We start from the raw sequence: 14415 nt of genomic DNA on the forward strand, positions 1-14415 counted from the left end.
GCCAGACCACCGGGACTGATAGAGCTGCCCAGGTAAATATATTTGTCTACTACTACCACGACAGCCTGTATTTGACATGAAAAAAATAACCTCTTCGGTGGACGCTAAAGTGATATAAAGATTCCATAACCGAGCCACCTTGGGTATAGACTCCCAAGCACAGCAGTCTGAAGGCTGTTGTTCTGGCTGCACAAGTTAGCCCTGGTATTCCCGATAGACTTTCTACTTCACATAACCACATCCATGACTTTTTGCAGGCACGGATGTTCCTTTTTTACGCTAACAGAGGAGCTCATTCAGTAAACACAGTGTACCATAAGTGATGCGTCATTCGGAGGCCCACGATCGGTTTCTCACTTCTTTTAGCTCATCATCACTCAGTAGCGGCCTCCAAGCTCCCGTCAACTTTGTGTTCTACCTGAACCCAAATTGGGTGCAGTTAGCGAAGTACACTCAGCTGCACTCTAATTTGGTTTTAACCGCAAACAACCGAAGTTCAGCTGAATCTCTCATCTATGGTATCCTTCGACTGTACGTGCTGTACAAAGGTGGTCTCATGCTTCAGTTGTGAGCTTAGCCGATTACTGCTTAACTCTGCTATTGTTGTACGCCTCTACAGGGATAACCTTCGGTAGGCTCTTTTGTAAGCCTTTTTGTAATAATGTCCCATAAGATACCACTTTGATCGTTACCTTCGGATATCTTCTCAAGTGAACAATCTCACAGCATCTGTGAAATAACTTCTGTGTTGAAAGACTGTTGCACGTTTTTCTTTCAATTGGCGCTGTGCGTCTTCAGCAACCAAGTCTACCTTTTCTTTATTGTTACAGAATCGCGAAACAGTGGGGAGTGCCAAGTCAACACATCATCCAGTTTAAAGGCTGAATGAATCAACCGAGTAATGTTGCTAATAGATCTTCAACACAGTTTCTTCATTTATGTACATGAACAAACCGAAAACAAAAATCACTTTTTAATTAAGATCATTCTTCCAATTGTTTAAAGGAAGGACGCGGGTAGGCACATCCAAACGCAAGATGACTGATTAGGCCGATTCACTGCAGTAAGATACTTCAAGCTTCTCATCCTAGAATGGGCAGTTAGTGGTAGAAATTATTATCAGCTGTAGGAACCGCGCACTTGTCGTACAGTGCTTGTAGATGACACAGTTTCGTTCACTGGTTTGGGTAGGTGGCTGCGCATTGGAGTTGGGAGCTGATAAATCGGTGACAGGACTGTCAGTGGAATGTTAACTGGGGGGTTGGGAAGGGATCTATGCATTGAAGGCAATAGCTTGGATGCACAAACACCACTGAGGGGTCGACTGGGCCATGTCTGACAGTGTCTCTAACCATTGATGTGGTCCATCGCGGGGCCCCATCCAGGAAGACGGTAATGACCAGCGCGGCTGTTTGCTGTTAATGGCTTTTATACTTCACTACCAAGTTATTGTTTGACCTCCTCTAGCTCGTTCCTATTCTTTACGTGGTTGTGCGAAAAAACCCTTCGAGGAATTCGGTATACTTGCATACGCAGCATGTGGCGGACATTTGAGTCAACTTGAAATACCGCCACTAATTTGTCTAAAGTCAATTTGCGGTTCCCGAGGCGGAACAAAGCAGATCAACTCAGGTCACTGGTGCCTGCAGTTCACAGTGCCCCATTCAAGTAACATAACCCTTTGAACCTTCACATATGTACGGCACAAGCTCTTCACAGCGACTTCTGACGGGACCATTTAAGTGATCGTCTCAAATGGATGGACAACGTAGGGAACTTTCACCTCAGCACCCGTTCAGGATCTGGATTTCTTTGGTCAAATATTCCACCTCTAATGAATTTGTTGGTGCTGTTGCCACCAGCGTGGGAACCTGCCTCACAGGTACAAACAATTTGTTGGTGCTGTTGCCACCAGCAGCGTGGGAACCTGCCTCACAGGTACAAACACAAGATGGGACCAGCAATAAGCGATCGTGCGAGGTGGATTTATCGTATGTAAAAAAGTAAATGGTTGACATATTTAACCGCAAACTATTCTGCATTTTTCTGTCGGTGGATTGCGTTTTTCAACGCAAGGGTGCACCCTCCTTGCTATCTTTCAGGTCGCGCGTTTGTGCAACGATGCAGCATCGAACATAAGTCGGAGGCCAACAAAATCACGACTTTGTATTACGACGGATAAGGGTCGATCCCCACAGAAGTTACCCAAACACATGTCTCCAGCGAAAAGAACAACCCGTGCAGTCTTCGGTATTTTTGTAAGATCGAATCGTACACTTTCTCTTCCCACTCCCCAGAACTGTGGCGGAAATCTGCCGTTTTCCGTCTGAACTCATAAGGCCATTGCTTTGCAGCAGTTCACCGAGACATCCGTTCCGTACCACATTTGTCTCTCCACTTGTTTCTACAGATATCAGTTTATCCACCCCTCCGTTATCCAGTAGCAATTAGAATACATTCTGGATACAAAAATTTATCGGTAGAGAGCTGTACAAAGGACTATCTAGGAGGTGCTTGAATGGTAGCGACTGAAAAAGGTCAGGCTTTTGTTGATGCAGCTATTTCAGTATCCATTCGTAACCGGTCTGATGCAATTTTCTCGGCCAGATGACGGAACTCGTCAGCTTTCGATTCGTTCACGGGAACGCCATCACCAATGGAATACATTCGTGCTACATTACGACAGCAAAGTTCATGACCAAGTTCACAGCCTTTTGACCACGCATCAAGAGCTTTTTTTCTCAGGCTACTTGGGGAATCTTGACCTTTTGATTTTTCTCCAGCTTTGTCCATCTGGTTAGCCAAGTTGATTGATGCGCCACCCAAGTGAAAACAGCTCTCAGCGAGTCCAAAGTGACAACCTCTTTCGAACATCGGGATAGCAGGAGTTAATGAGGGCGAGTGACTCACGAGTCCTTCAGCAATGAGACGTCCAGCACCCTGCACAAATAAAAAAACGGGAAATTCCATGTAAGACAAGCAAACCACAACAAGCTGGGTGTGACTATACGAAATTGCGACGGCGAAAGATCTGATAGGATACAACCGGACACGTATTACAATGGCTGCCCGTAAAATAAGCCAAATGTCAGATGGTAATTTTCAATAAGTCCAGATGGCCACGTCAAAAAACCTCGACTATTGTGTGCATAGCAAGTGCAAGAGGACACCCCATGGGACTTTATGATGCAGTCTTCGAAACTGGTCGTTCTGTCCATCTCTGAAGTTTTTCGCCTCGCTGTGGATATAACTCGTACTCAATTCACTCGGCTTCAAAGTCATATCCTCAACATGTAGCCTTTGCCGTACCCCATTAATGGCGTGTTTCGAATGGGCGGTGGGACATGTTTCTTAAACATCACGGAAAGCTAAAACGCCGACCCTTCAGTGGGTAAGTAAATCAATAACAAGGTTGGGAGAATCCAGCTTTCATTCATTATGCCCGTCGTTAGGATGGTTTACACACCTAACACAACTTGAGGAACGGACAGTTCAAGGAAGCTCGCCTCATACGGCTCTCAACATTCGTATCACAGCAATCAATTATTCCAATTTGCTGTGTTCCAATCATCCGGTTGAATTTCGTAGCAGGGTTGGCGGTGGCATCACATACGTTAACAGGGATCGCAAGACAAATGTGCTGAGCTGCAGAGTACAAATCCTTCCTCCAAAACGAACACTAGTCAATCCTAATTGCAAACATACATCAATTTCAACTGTCTAGGGTATGAGCCCTCTGTCATATTTTCCGGCCTCATAGGTCAGTGAAACACGTCTCCTAGTGCAGCGGGATCTCCAGGTGTATCAATCAGCAATTGCTTCGATACCTGTGATAGCCTTACCTAGAAAATATTACCTTGCGGTCAACCCAATTTAATCACAGGCCATATCCACCTTCAGGCTGTCCACGTTTCACCCACGAGAACACGTACCAGAATTCCGTAACCCTCTGCATGGCCCGGTATTTTATCGATCCCGACTCATCGCGTGATGCGCTCCTACCACGTCTTATCGGACTATTGTTGCTACTGTACTAACTGTATGCCCGTTTTATATCCGCTACGAGTTTGTATTCTCAGAATTCAACTCTTGAGGTGCATAACGCTGTTCTTCGCTTAATCTAGCTTAATCAGAATGTCGGGTATCATCTAGCTGATTCGCGGCCGTCACGATTGTGCACAGAGCACAACGTTAAGGAATGTTATCGAGTGCAATTTCCGTGCAGACAGAAATGCAAAAGCAACATAAGAGCTTCATATATAGTAGCCTCACTGAAGAGAGAACACTGGGGAGAACTTTCCAGCGCTCCTTTAGGGGGCTTTCACGCTAAGATGTGGCTCACTAAGAATGTTCCGAAATTCTAAAACTACCGGCGTAACGGTGGATACTACTGATGGGGCATGCGAGTAGTACGTAATTTCAGTTCGGTCTATTGGAAGGTTGGATTGATTACGGAATTTAAGGGAACTTCTCTGCAGCATTCGTTTACAATTGCATGATAGTCAGTGAATATCACTGAAGTTCAAGAAGAGGGATATTCGGCTTTTTAAAAACAAAATGCATTTTAGAGTTTTACTTTCTTGTCCAATAGTCTGTAACTGTTCAGTTGGTGTTTTCTAATAGACAACTTTGCGGCGAATGGATTTCTTCCTTTTACCGGTATTGCTGGGATCAGTACCACGACACAAACATCACTTGGTTCAATTGATGGGATGCGGTTATTTTACGTGAGCGGCATGTGGGGACTTCGCAACAGCAACAGCTCAAAATAGTTATCAATGAGTTCTAGAACATGTGAAGTGACATCCCTGAAATTCTCTCAACAAACGAAAAAGGTGACTTCGACAACACCAGCAACTTTCCTATTTGGTGGCAGTGAGCAGAAGAGCACTGAGCCTCTTCGGCATCTCACGTCTTTCACTTGGATAGAAATTTGCCACAAATTACTATCATATCCTGGAACACCTTGTCACATGAGGCCTCTGCCTTCATCGGGGATCATCAGGCTGAGATCCGCCAAATGACCTAAAAAATGTGGCACAATCCTGTATTAGGTCATGTCGGGTTCTGGCGTTTGCACGGCCATTTTTGGTTGTACGGACACAACCTGGGTAACATCAGAAATGCATGAGAATTAGATATTCCGTTGCCAAGCCCATTCTAACTTTATATTTCACAAAGCTTTCCGGATCGTCACTCAGTAGTATAAAGAAAAATTCAGAAGCCAGAAGTGAATGGCCTTCGCTCGTGTCCCTGGTCCCAGTTTTCTTCGAAAATTGCCTACGTTGCAAAACATACTGCAATCTAGTTAAACAATCGAAGCACTTGGGTATGTCAAATCATTCATTAGCTGTATTCGGCAAATCCCCCGTCCGTCTAACGTCGTATTGCTGTAAGGGAATGAAGTACAGTGCTAAACCGGAGCTCAGTGACTCGATCTTCATTAGTGTAGCAAACACAAAGTGACTACAAATGCCGAAATGAGTTTTCTGCACGCTGATTACTGCGAGGCTTGGTGATACTTTTGCTCGGTATCCTTCCCGCAACTATCAAGTTGCTTCCAATAAAAAATGTCTGACACAACCCCCAAACAACACTGCTCCCGAGAGAGGAAGGATCAGTGGTAGATTAAGAAAGCCGAAAAGATTTTGAGGGACGACTTGCTCTTCTGGGGGCTTGCTGCCCGCAGGACACGAGTTGAGTTCCAGGCTTCGTATTTTCGCTCCCCTTATGATAAGCAACCATGCAGGCAATACTCCCGCTGAAAAAGCACGGCACTTACGAATTTTTACACCATAGAAATCCGTGTTACAATCGAGAAACATTTGATTATTCCGCATATGAGTACAAATGATTCACAATTTGATTTTGTTCACACAAATTTACTGACCCGCTGGTACAATAAAACAGCTGAACCTGCGAGTTTACACCTATTAAAATTCGTCAAATCACCAACACTATTGACAGTAATACATCAGTGATACATACTGGTGCTCAATTTTCACAGGCCTTGTCAAAAGACGATAGCATATTCCTTATATGAAAACCTTGGAATTGAGGCAAATCGAACAGAAACTTGATTTTATGCCGACCTGCCTATCTTGTTCAACGGATCACCAGGAAATTAGGCCGATCAAGCTGCTATTATCACGCCTCGAATGGATGTGAACGTACTTGGCAGGAAATTCTACACACTTCTGCACTCTTTTAGTGTGGACATTCGAACATTTAAACCTCGAAGATGGTTGTGCAGATTTAAAGTAGGAATAGAAAACGTACGAAGCCGCAGATAGTGCCAATGGAGACTAGTGAATGAACTGATAACTGGTAAAACCTCATGCAAGAACTGGTTACGCTACTGACCAGGAAGATCGTGAAAAAGCCGCCAACTTGCTACCAGATGGGAGTCGTTGTCTTTCAATGACGTGTTCCAAGAGAGTTGAAGAATTTCGACTCACTCATTTGCGTATCGATTCGGTTTTCACGAGAGACTCCACTAAATCTCCCGTTTATGGTATTCTTCAACTGTAAGCGTTAAAAAAACTGACACGAAATGAATCGGAAATCCACGCTGTTCCGAAAACTAGACAATTTGATGAGCCATGAAGCGGACCCAAGAGGTTAGGCGAAAATAAGAGTCACCGCGCGCCGATGGCGAGATGGCACAGATTCATTGGCTAGAAGATTCGTGGTTTAAGCCCGACCTCTGCATCTCGCTTTCCCCTGTCTAGACTTGGGCAACCTGGAAGTATCCCACTTTTCGTGCTTCCTCCAGGTGCCATAGCAGTTGGGCATCGAAAGGATGCTACAAATTTTTATTCAGATGATTCGAATATAACTTTGTTCTTAGACGGTAATAATATTATTTTTTCCTGTAACATGCCAGCCCGACCTTGCATCTCGCTTTCCCCTGTCTAGACTTGGGCAACCTGGAAGTATCCCACTTTTCGTGCTTCCTCCAGGTGCCATAGCAGTTGGGCATCGAAAGGATGCTACAAATTTTTAACAAATTTTTTTTCAGATGATTCGAATATAACTTTGTTCTTAGACGGTAATAATATTATTTTTTCCTGTAACATGCCTTGAACGACAGTGATCATGCTCGACTGCCGGAAAGCCGGACAACTGTGTGGTCCCTTCATGGAACAGGCTGTTTCGCATGACATCGCTTAACAAGTAGTCTTTCCGCTTTCACAGTGTGGTGCGATTAAAGTCCGTCACCGTAAATTCACGGTAAACGGGCCACCAAGATAATCTACGTGGTTGAGGAAATCAATTTCTAGGTTCAATTATTCAATAATACAGGTGATCGAAAGCCCTGTGCTGAACACAACCCAAAAAATGCAGCATATGCCGGAGAACGGACCCCTTGCGGTCTAACGAATCCCAAGCAGCAAAATAATACCATTATGTACAGTTGTGTTCACAACAATGGAAACCTACGGAACCAGAGTGAAATTTTCTACCAACAGAGGTGAAACGGTTCTCATGAAAAGTGCTTTTTGGAAGCGAACGGCCTGCTTATTGAAGATTTCGGAGGCTTAGTGCATCGTGAAAAGTGCGACGATCGGAGGGATACGTATCACTCACAGTTACAGCTTGCTAAGCATAGTAGCCCAATCAGGTTCGCATAAATTAAAATCAGTGTACAGCTACAAACTTCGGCAAAAAAGCGCAGTCCATATCATTTAGTAACCTGTATGTCTGTGTCCCTCGATAAAGCATTCAATTCTTGTTTTACCAATGTGTCAATCGGACGTGAAAAAGGCTGACGTCAACGTACATATAGGTGTGGCCTTAGTGGATTACCAGAGTGAAGAAAAAGGGGGGAACTCAGCTGATTTCACCTCGCTTTCATTCGAGCATAGAGAAACAGGATGATGTCTACGATTCCCACTTATCGGTAAAAACTTATTCCTTGGGCCTCAGGCGAGGTCGGTATAAAAGCGGACATGTGGAAGATGCGAAGCGGTTGTCTGGTCTTGGAAGATTATGCGTGAATCTTTCCCGAATGTTAACTCGTCTCTAATAGTGGACTTATACACCAATTACCATTTTTAATAGAGATGGGACATCTAGTTGAACAGTTTGCCATACCCGCAAGGTATAATTCCGTTTCCCTGAATTCCCGACTACGCATCGTAACAGGGACAATGCCGCTGTCTGCAATAAGAACAGGCATAAGTACTGCTGTTAAACAGGTAGATAATTCTACCGATACCAGCGCCATGGAGGTACGATGCATTCACAAGACTTCACATAAGGCTGGGATGTTAATATTCATGGCCCTACCGTCTTGTGGGTAGCAGCTGGTCGAGCAAATGTCAAAGACACCATATCAAACCAAAATTCGTAAGTTTAGCGACATCACTGCGCCTCGTCCGAGCTCCATGAAACTCGTCAACCGTCAACGTAGGGAGCCAATCCTAGGTAATTTTTTTTAAAATGATGAGGAGAAATTCGAGGGTGTCTTCACTCTCTGCGGTATCAACAAAACAAAGGAAACCCACGCAAATGTGTGCCTTATGTTAATAAGCTTGTCGGAGACCTTTAATTCGTATGAATTAAGACCGCATACAAAACAAGTTTCCAGGAAACTCACTTGACAGGACTTGCCGTGATCAGTAGACTTGCATCCAAATTCAAAGGCTTGGTAAGCAGCCAAAGGGTCCCTTGGTACCCCCTCTTTCCCGAACAACTTGAAAACGCCATATTTGAAGCAACTATCGCCATATTTCATATCGAAGCAATTCATCTGCAAAATTTCAGCACACCTTTTAGTGTCTGTTTTGTATGTTTCAAACCACTGAGCCAGAGAGTGACAACCTGAGTGGGGGGATGAAAATTCAGGACTGCTGCCTTACTTGTCGGATTACGTTCCTTCTTGCATCCAAATTCGAATCGCAGGCCAAGGTTTTCCATATATTCTGATACCTCTGAAGCGCTCTTGTAATCCAGTAACCCTGCGTCATCTTGTGCTTCATCGCCCATCTTCGACATTTAATACATTCCGGGAATCTGTGAGTGGAAAGTATCAGTAGTTAGCTTACCACATTTCATCTCATATGTTCCCGACAAACTGTGTATGAGAGAACACCTAATATACCCTAAGATACCTGGGATTACCAGAATGACGTTACGTGTAGGAAGTCCAATACCGCTACTAAATTAGCAAAGCATGGAAATTTTTCGAGTGCTTGTTATCCGTCTAATTCATCCAATTTCCAGATACATGAAAATGCAGAGAAAGGCTATTTTAATCGTCTGTAGGTCCCTTATACAGAACAACTGGTGCGGAAATGGCGAAGAAGAGTAAGGAGCTGAATGAAGGTTAGGAAAGAACTTCAGTTATCTCGGGCAAAACTGAAGACGAACAAATCTCGATCTGCCAATCAGTGTTCAACAACGATGCCTCGCTGCCATACAACCAGGATTTGTTTGAAAGCCTTATTTTGAAGAAAAGAATAGGGGTAAAAAGCGAAGTCACTTAGTGCTGGCTTACTACAATCATTCCGAGTTGTGCCTACACATCCAGACACACTACGGTCAGAACTAGCACAACTTCCAAGATATGTAAAACGCACCATAACATCTAGTACCTCTTCCTGGATTGTAAGTAACGTGTTCGGTGACTGCATGTCCAGCACCATAACCTTACCCTTTGTGGGTGAAAAGTGCATACCAAAGGACTTTGGTCAGTTCATCCAAAAACAACTGCGCCTTCTCTTCCTCTACAAAGACGAGAACGATGTTGTCTGCATACTCCAGGTCGACGAGATTTCCGTCACAGGCTATTTGAACGCTGGGGTTTTGGAAACCTTCCAGTGTTCATTTCATTATTTCATCGATCACGAAGTTAAAAAGGAATGGAGAGAATGGGTATCCCTGACGGACACCGCTTTGAGTACGGAAGCTTTTGGAGAGCTCTCTGTACACTCTCACACGTCCGGAAGTCTTGGAGTACATAGAACGTATTATGCTCACGAACTTCCGGGGCATTCCTCGGTGGGTAAGCGTGTCAAGAACAGACCGGTCAACCGAGTCACATGCATCTTGGAAATCCAGGAACACCTGACGAATTGTGAAGATTTGATCAACGCAACCCCTACCAGGCTGGAATCCCGCTTGCTGCACTCGAGTAAGTATCTCACGAGCCACCGTAAGCACCAGTGACGCCAACAGCCTCGCCAAGACCGGGGTCAAGCTGATCCTCCTGTGGTTGCCACGCTCATCCGAGCCCCTTTTTTGAAAATGGGCATTAACATCGACTCTCCCCAGTTGTCTGGGACAGATTCCTTTTCCCAAATGCAAGCAAACAGATGCGACGAGTGCTGACTGAGGACTTCAATCCCACTCTTGAACAATGCGAGTGGGAGGTCATCTGGACCAGAGGCTCGGTGGCGCTTGGGAGAACATATGCAGTTATAAACCTCCGAGGCCGTAGACGGTTCCACGTTCACTGTCCAGGGTTCTACGTCGCCTGTGGAATCCAGATGAGTGCCAGCTGGTAGCCGCGACCATCGCTGTTCGAAGTATTTGGCCTACCGGTCGAGGTGTTCTTCATTCGAGATGGTCACTACATCCTGATCTTTGATGGTTTCGTTCATAGGTGGTTCCAGGAGACCGGTGGCATGGATCAACTGAAATAATCTTCGGGCATTACCGGCTTTCTGGGCTCCTTCCATTTCCTTGGCTTTCTGTCTCCATCACACTTCACGGTCAGTTCGTATGCTCACTTTAACTTGACGTCAGATGATTCGTTGCACCAAGTTATTTTCGGAGCCGTCTGGGATGTTTCTCCGAAACCTAAGCAGTGAAACCGTTTGTTCTGATATCTAGTGCTTGAGTGCGTCTGATGGTGCTGTGCCAAGGGCAAAATTCCCAGCACTATGCAAAAATGTATCAATCTCGTCCCAGTATGATTTCACATCTAATGGTGGAGCATTTGGGAGAGACTTCAGAAGACGAGTCCGGTGTGTTCGGCTAACACGCGAATCTTCCAGTCTCTCAGTTGCCAAGCTCGGAAGAAAGCACTGCATAAAAACAGCCTGCAACCAGCATACGGCTAAAGCAATCGTTCCCCGTTGTTCGTACGTACCGAGTATATCCATGTCGACTTCCTAACTGAGTCACAGATACACTAAGCCTGTCTACATGTGCATTCAGATCGCCGACAACCACCACGACATGTGAGCTTTTAGCTCGCTCCAGCAGGGCATTCAGGGCGCCGTAAAACCTGTCCTTGATTGCTTTGGAGCTACAGTTAGTTTGGGGTATAAGCCGACACGATGAACAGACATCGATCAACTTATGGCTTGTGAAACTCCTTTACATACGTTGCCAGATGAACCGCACAGAGGCGGCTATCAACGGGTATGCAGTCAAGCAATGATACTTCCGCACGGTGATTCAGGACGATACCAAACCCTGCACATCCCGCCGCAGCAGCCTACGGATCACCAGAATTGCGCAACCAGAAGTGAGTGGAGAGTGATGGGGCGGTTAGCTCAACCATCGTGCTTGCATCTTGAATTCTTGTTAATGAGACACAGCACACATCAATGTCAAGCGAGTCCAGTGTGAGCAAGAGCAGTTTGTTGTCCCGCTTGCTTCAGAGTGCGGACATTGAAGGGGGTCAGATAGACCTGGTGTCGAGGCTTGGAGATTGATTTGGAGATACCCGAGGATGTCGGCACCATGTGACGAGCAGATGTTGCACGCAAAAACGATGCAAGGCGAACGGATTCATCAGTCCCAAGTGCTGGGCCTACAAGGGGAGAGCTATCAGTGGGATGGGGAGAAGGAGAAAACTTACATGAAAGTAAAAAATAAAAGATAATCATCCAGCTGTAACACCCTTTCAGTGCCTAGCGGTCATGCCACCCACAGGAAGCACGAGGGCTTGGATACAGCTGTAACAATTATCCTTTGTCCCTATAAAGGACTGTCTGAAGCCACCTTACCTTTTGATATACCATAGTGGGCGGAGCAGGAAGCCAAGGGACGGAAACAGAGCTACACGACCGTTCAGCAAGTCACAAAAGGTCGCGGGAAGGACAGAGGTTAAACTGTCTTCCAAAAGCGGATATCTTAAGCCTCCAGATCCAAAAACTGCCCGCCTGCTCAACAAACCTTGGTATAATTGTAGTCCCTTGAACGTATCATTCATCACTGACAGCAACACCGGAGGAGGATACTGATGCCCCACTACCGTCCGTCCAATTTGTTTTCAATAAGATGTTGCATGGAGGGAAAATTCGGACGATGGTAATCTAGGGTTAGCCCACCACGTTGTATAAAGTGACAGCATGAACGACACTGATGTTGGTTAGCTGCCATTGCCTTCAGTGCATCAATGCAAGGATAGAGAGAGCTACGTGGACCCCACCCTAGGAGCCGAGCAGCACCAACAGCGCCCAGAATTTTCGTACCATCCTTAAGAATAGACAGAAAGAAATAAAGCTTCAATCCCTCATATCTTTGGGCTTCCGCTGCCCCAAAATAGGCGCAAAAGCAGCGCGATCCTCAGGAGACGGTAACTTGGCACGCGTACAGGAAAACAGCCACCTCAGTTTGTGGTGTTAGATGCACTCTCTGAGTGAAGTATCTTGTTTCACCAAAGACCCGTCTCCCGACCTACACTGCAAACTAGCTGATTCCAACCGATTCCAGTTGTGGTCGTGAGACACCAGCTATCAAAGACTGTAAGATGTCTCAAGTGCTCCAATTATCGTAGCTGTACAATGATACACCCTCTGATGCAAGCCTTCTTTAAGGCCCAGTGATGTCTTTTCGGTGCCAAAAGTGGTCCAAATCGGCAAAACGAACTCTTGATTGCACTGACTTTCTCTGCCACAAAACCGACACAGCCTGACCCTGTGTTGTCACGTTGTTGTGGTGGTCGGGCTTCCGTGTTGCTATGACCGTACGGTTTACACTTGCTGTTGCCTTAGGGTTCAGCCATGCCAGAATTTCTTATAATAGAAGTTCGGAATGGATATGGTTTGTGCCAGACTCTGCCACGACTTCTGATGATCGGCAGTCAAAATCAGCCTCCTGATCAACAGAAACGTTCGTCGTTGGAAGTATGAAAGAGTGGCGCTGTTTGAGGACGTGTCGACAGATAATTACATGTAAATAAAGATATGTCTAAAGCACCCTCGGTCAGGGCGAAATCCAGATTCGCTCTCACCTACGTGCCTTTCCAGGTATTTGATCAAACTACAAAATAATCCCACAGGGTAGCCTGGACTATAAGGCAACCAGGTCGATACGACCTTGGTCTTCGAATGAAGTCAACGTTAAGCGAAGAAAACAAGAGCGCTTGTTGCTTTTTAAGGCTGCAAACATCGTTTCATTTCACCGGTATTCCGTTTTCGCTAAAAATCTTCTGTAACATGATCGCCCGTAGTACATTGTGCCTGTCATTTTTATTGACATAAGCAAGCATTGATGACGTACAAGGTTGTTTACTGGGCTTCGACTCAAGAACTAGTGTTCTGCTTTCCATCCACAGAACTTGTCGTGAATCCCTACCTCCGGATAATCATTGTCCCCTGGTGCTTCCATGATGTGTTCAGGGGCACTCCGTGCCTAAGCCACCTGTCATTCTTGGTGAGGCCCAACTCCAGCCGAACACCACGTGATTGGTCGGGGGTTCGGACCGTAAGCCACCTATCATTCTTGGTGAGGCGCAACTCCAGCCGAACACTTAGCTACCACGTGATTGGTCGGGGGTTCGGACCGTTAGGTTACCGGATGCTCGTCCAGAGGCTGCTCGAGCTTTCATATTATTACCGTTACACACATTTCATCCTTCACGTGGTGCGTAGATTTTGGTCTGTTTTACATGTACCTGTACGTTCTTCTACGGCAGTGAAGCATCGATGTTGAACACTGATGTCATGCTAGCATGACAGCATCGACAGCTGTCGATGATGATGATATACGTTGTTCAACTGGAAAAGCTAGCTCAGCCGAATCCGGCCGAAGTAGAATGAGGCTTAATAGTTATACCAGTGGTTTTCTAATAAATTTCATCAGAGTTGTGGCGATTTGTACCTTTATTTTGCTTCCATTATAACACTACTTACTTCATCAATTGCATAATCGTTTTTTTGTTTGAATACAAAAAACTACGAGAACGCGCACTTGTACAATTTCATAGAATACAAGCGTGGTCACGTGCTTCGACTCTCTTTTCTGATTTCGCTCGCGCTTGCAGCGGTCGTTCGCGAGTCTCATGCACTAACTCTGGTATCAAAACATTTCAGACCATCTTCGGAATCTATATACATATAAATGTGGGAACTGTCCAGAAGAAGACCTCTGGACCAACATAATTGGATTATTGTTTATTCGCTGACCTGGGCCAACGACGAACTATTTTAAAGAGAACAATTGTTAGTGAGTCCG

General features: G+C 45.4%; 3 protein-coding genes across 3 annotated transcripts in view; 1 reads left to right on the forward strand and 2 right to left on the reverse strand.

The window, feature by feature from the left end:
* The window catches only part of T265_11229 (hypothetical protein), a gene marked incomplete at both ends in the record, with an annotated part of 45997 nt that extends 45040 nt beyond the window's left edge, over positions 1-957 (forward strand). The window contains one exon of the mRNA XM_009177831.1: positions 831-957. Within this exon, the coding sequence (XP_009176095.1) occupies positions 831-885 (55 nt within the window). The remainder of the gene's footprint in view (positions 1-830) is intronic.
* A 1501-nt stretch (positions 958-2458) lies between these two features.
* T265_11230 (hypothetical protein) lies at positions 2459-9000 on the reverse strand (the record flags this gene model as incomplete). The annotated part of the gene is made up of 3 exons (XM_009177832.1): positions 2459-2940; positions 8603-8826; positions 8865-9000. The coding sequence occupies 3 exons, from the start codon at positions 8998-9000 to the stop codon at positions 2539-2541; spliced, it is 762 nt and encodes a 253-aa protein (XP_009176096.1).
* Positions 9001-11564: 2564 nt separating this feature from the next.
* The window catches only part of T265_11232 (hypothetical protein), a gene marked incomplete at both ends in the record, with an annotated part of 39798 nt that continues 36947 nt past the window's right edge, over positions 11565-14415 (reverse strand). The window contains one exon of the mRNA XM_009177833.1: positions 11565-11810. Coding sequence (XP_009176097.1) covers positions 11565-11810 — 246 coding nt within the window. The remainder of the gene's footprint in view (positions 11811-14415) is intronic.

This window comes from Opisthorchis viverrini (genome assembly GCF_000715545.1).
Source record: "Opisthorchis viverrini unplaced genomic scaffold opera_v5_470, whole genome shotgun sequence".
NCBI classification, from domain to species: Eukaryota; Metazoa; Platyhelminthes; class Trematoda; order Opisthorchiida; family Opisthorchiidae; genus Opisthorchis; species Opisthorchis viverrini.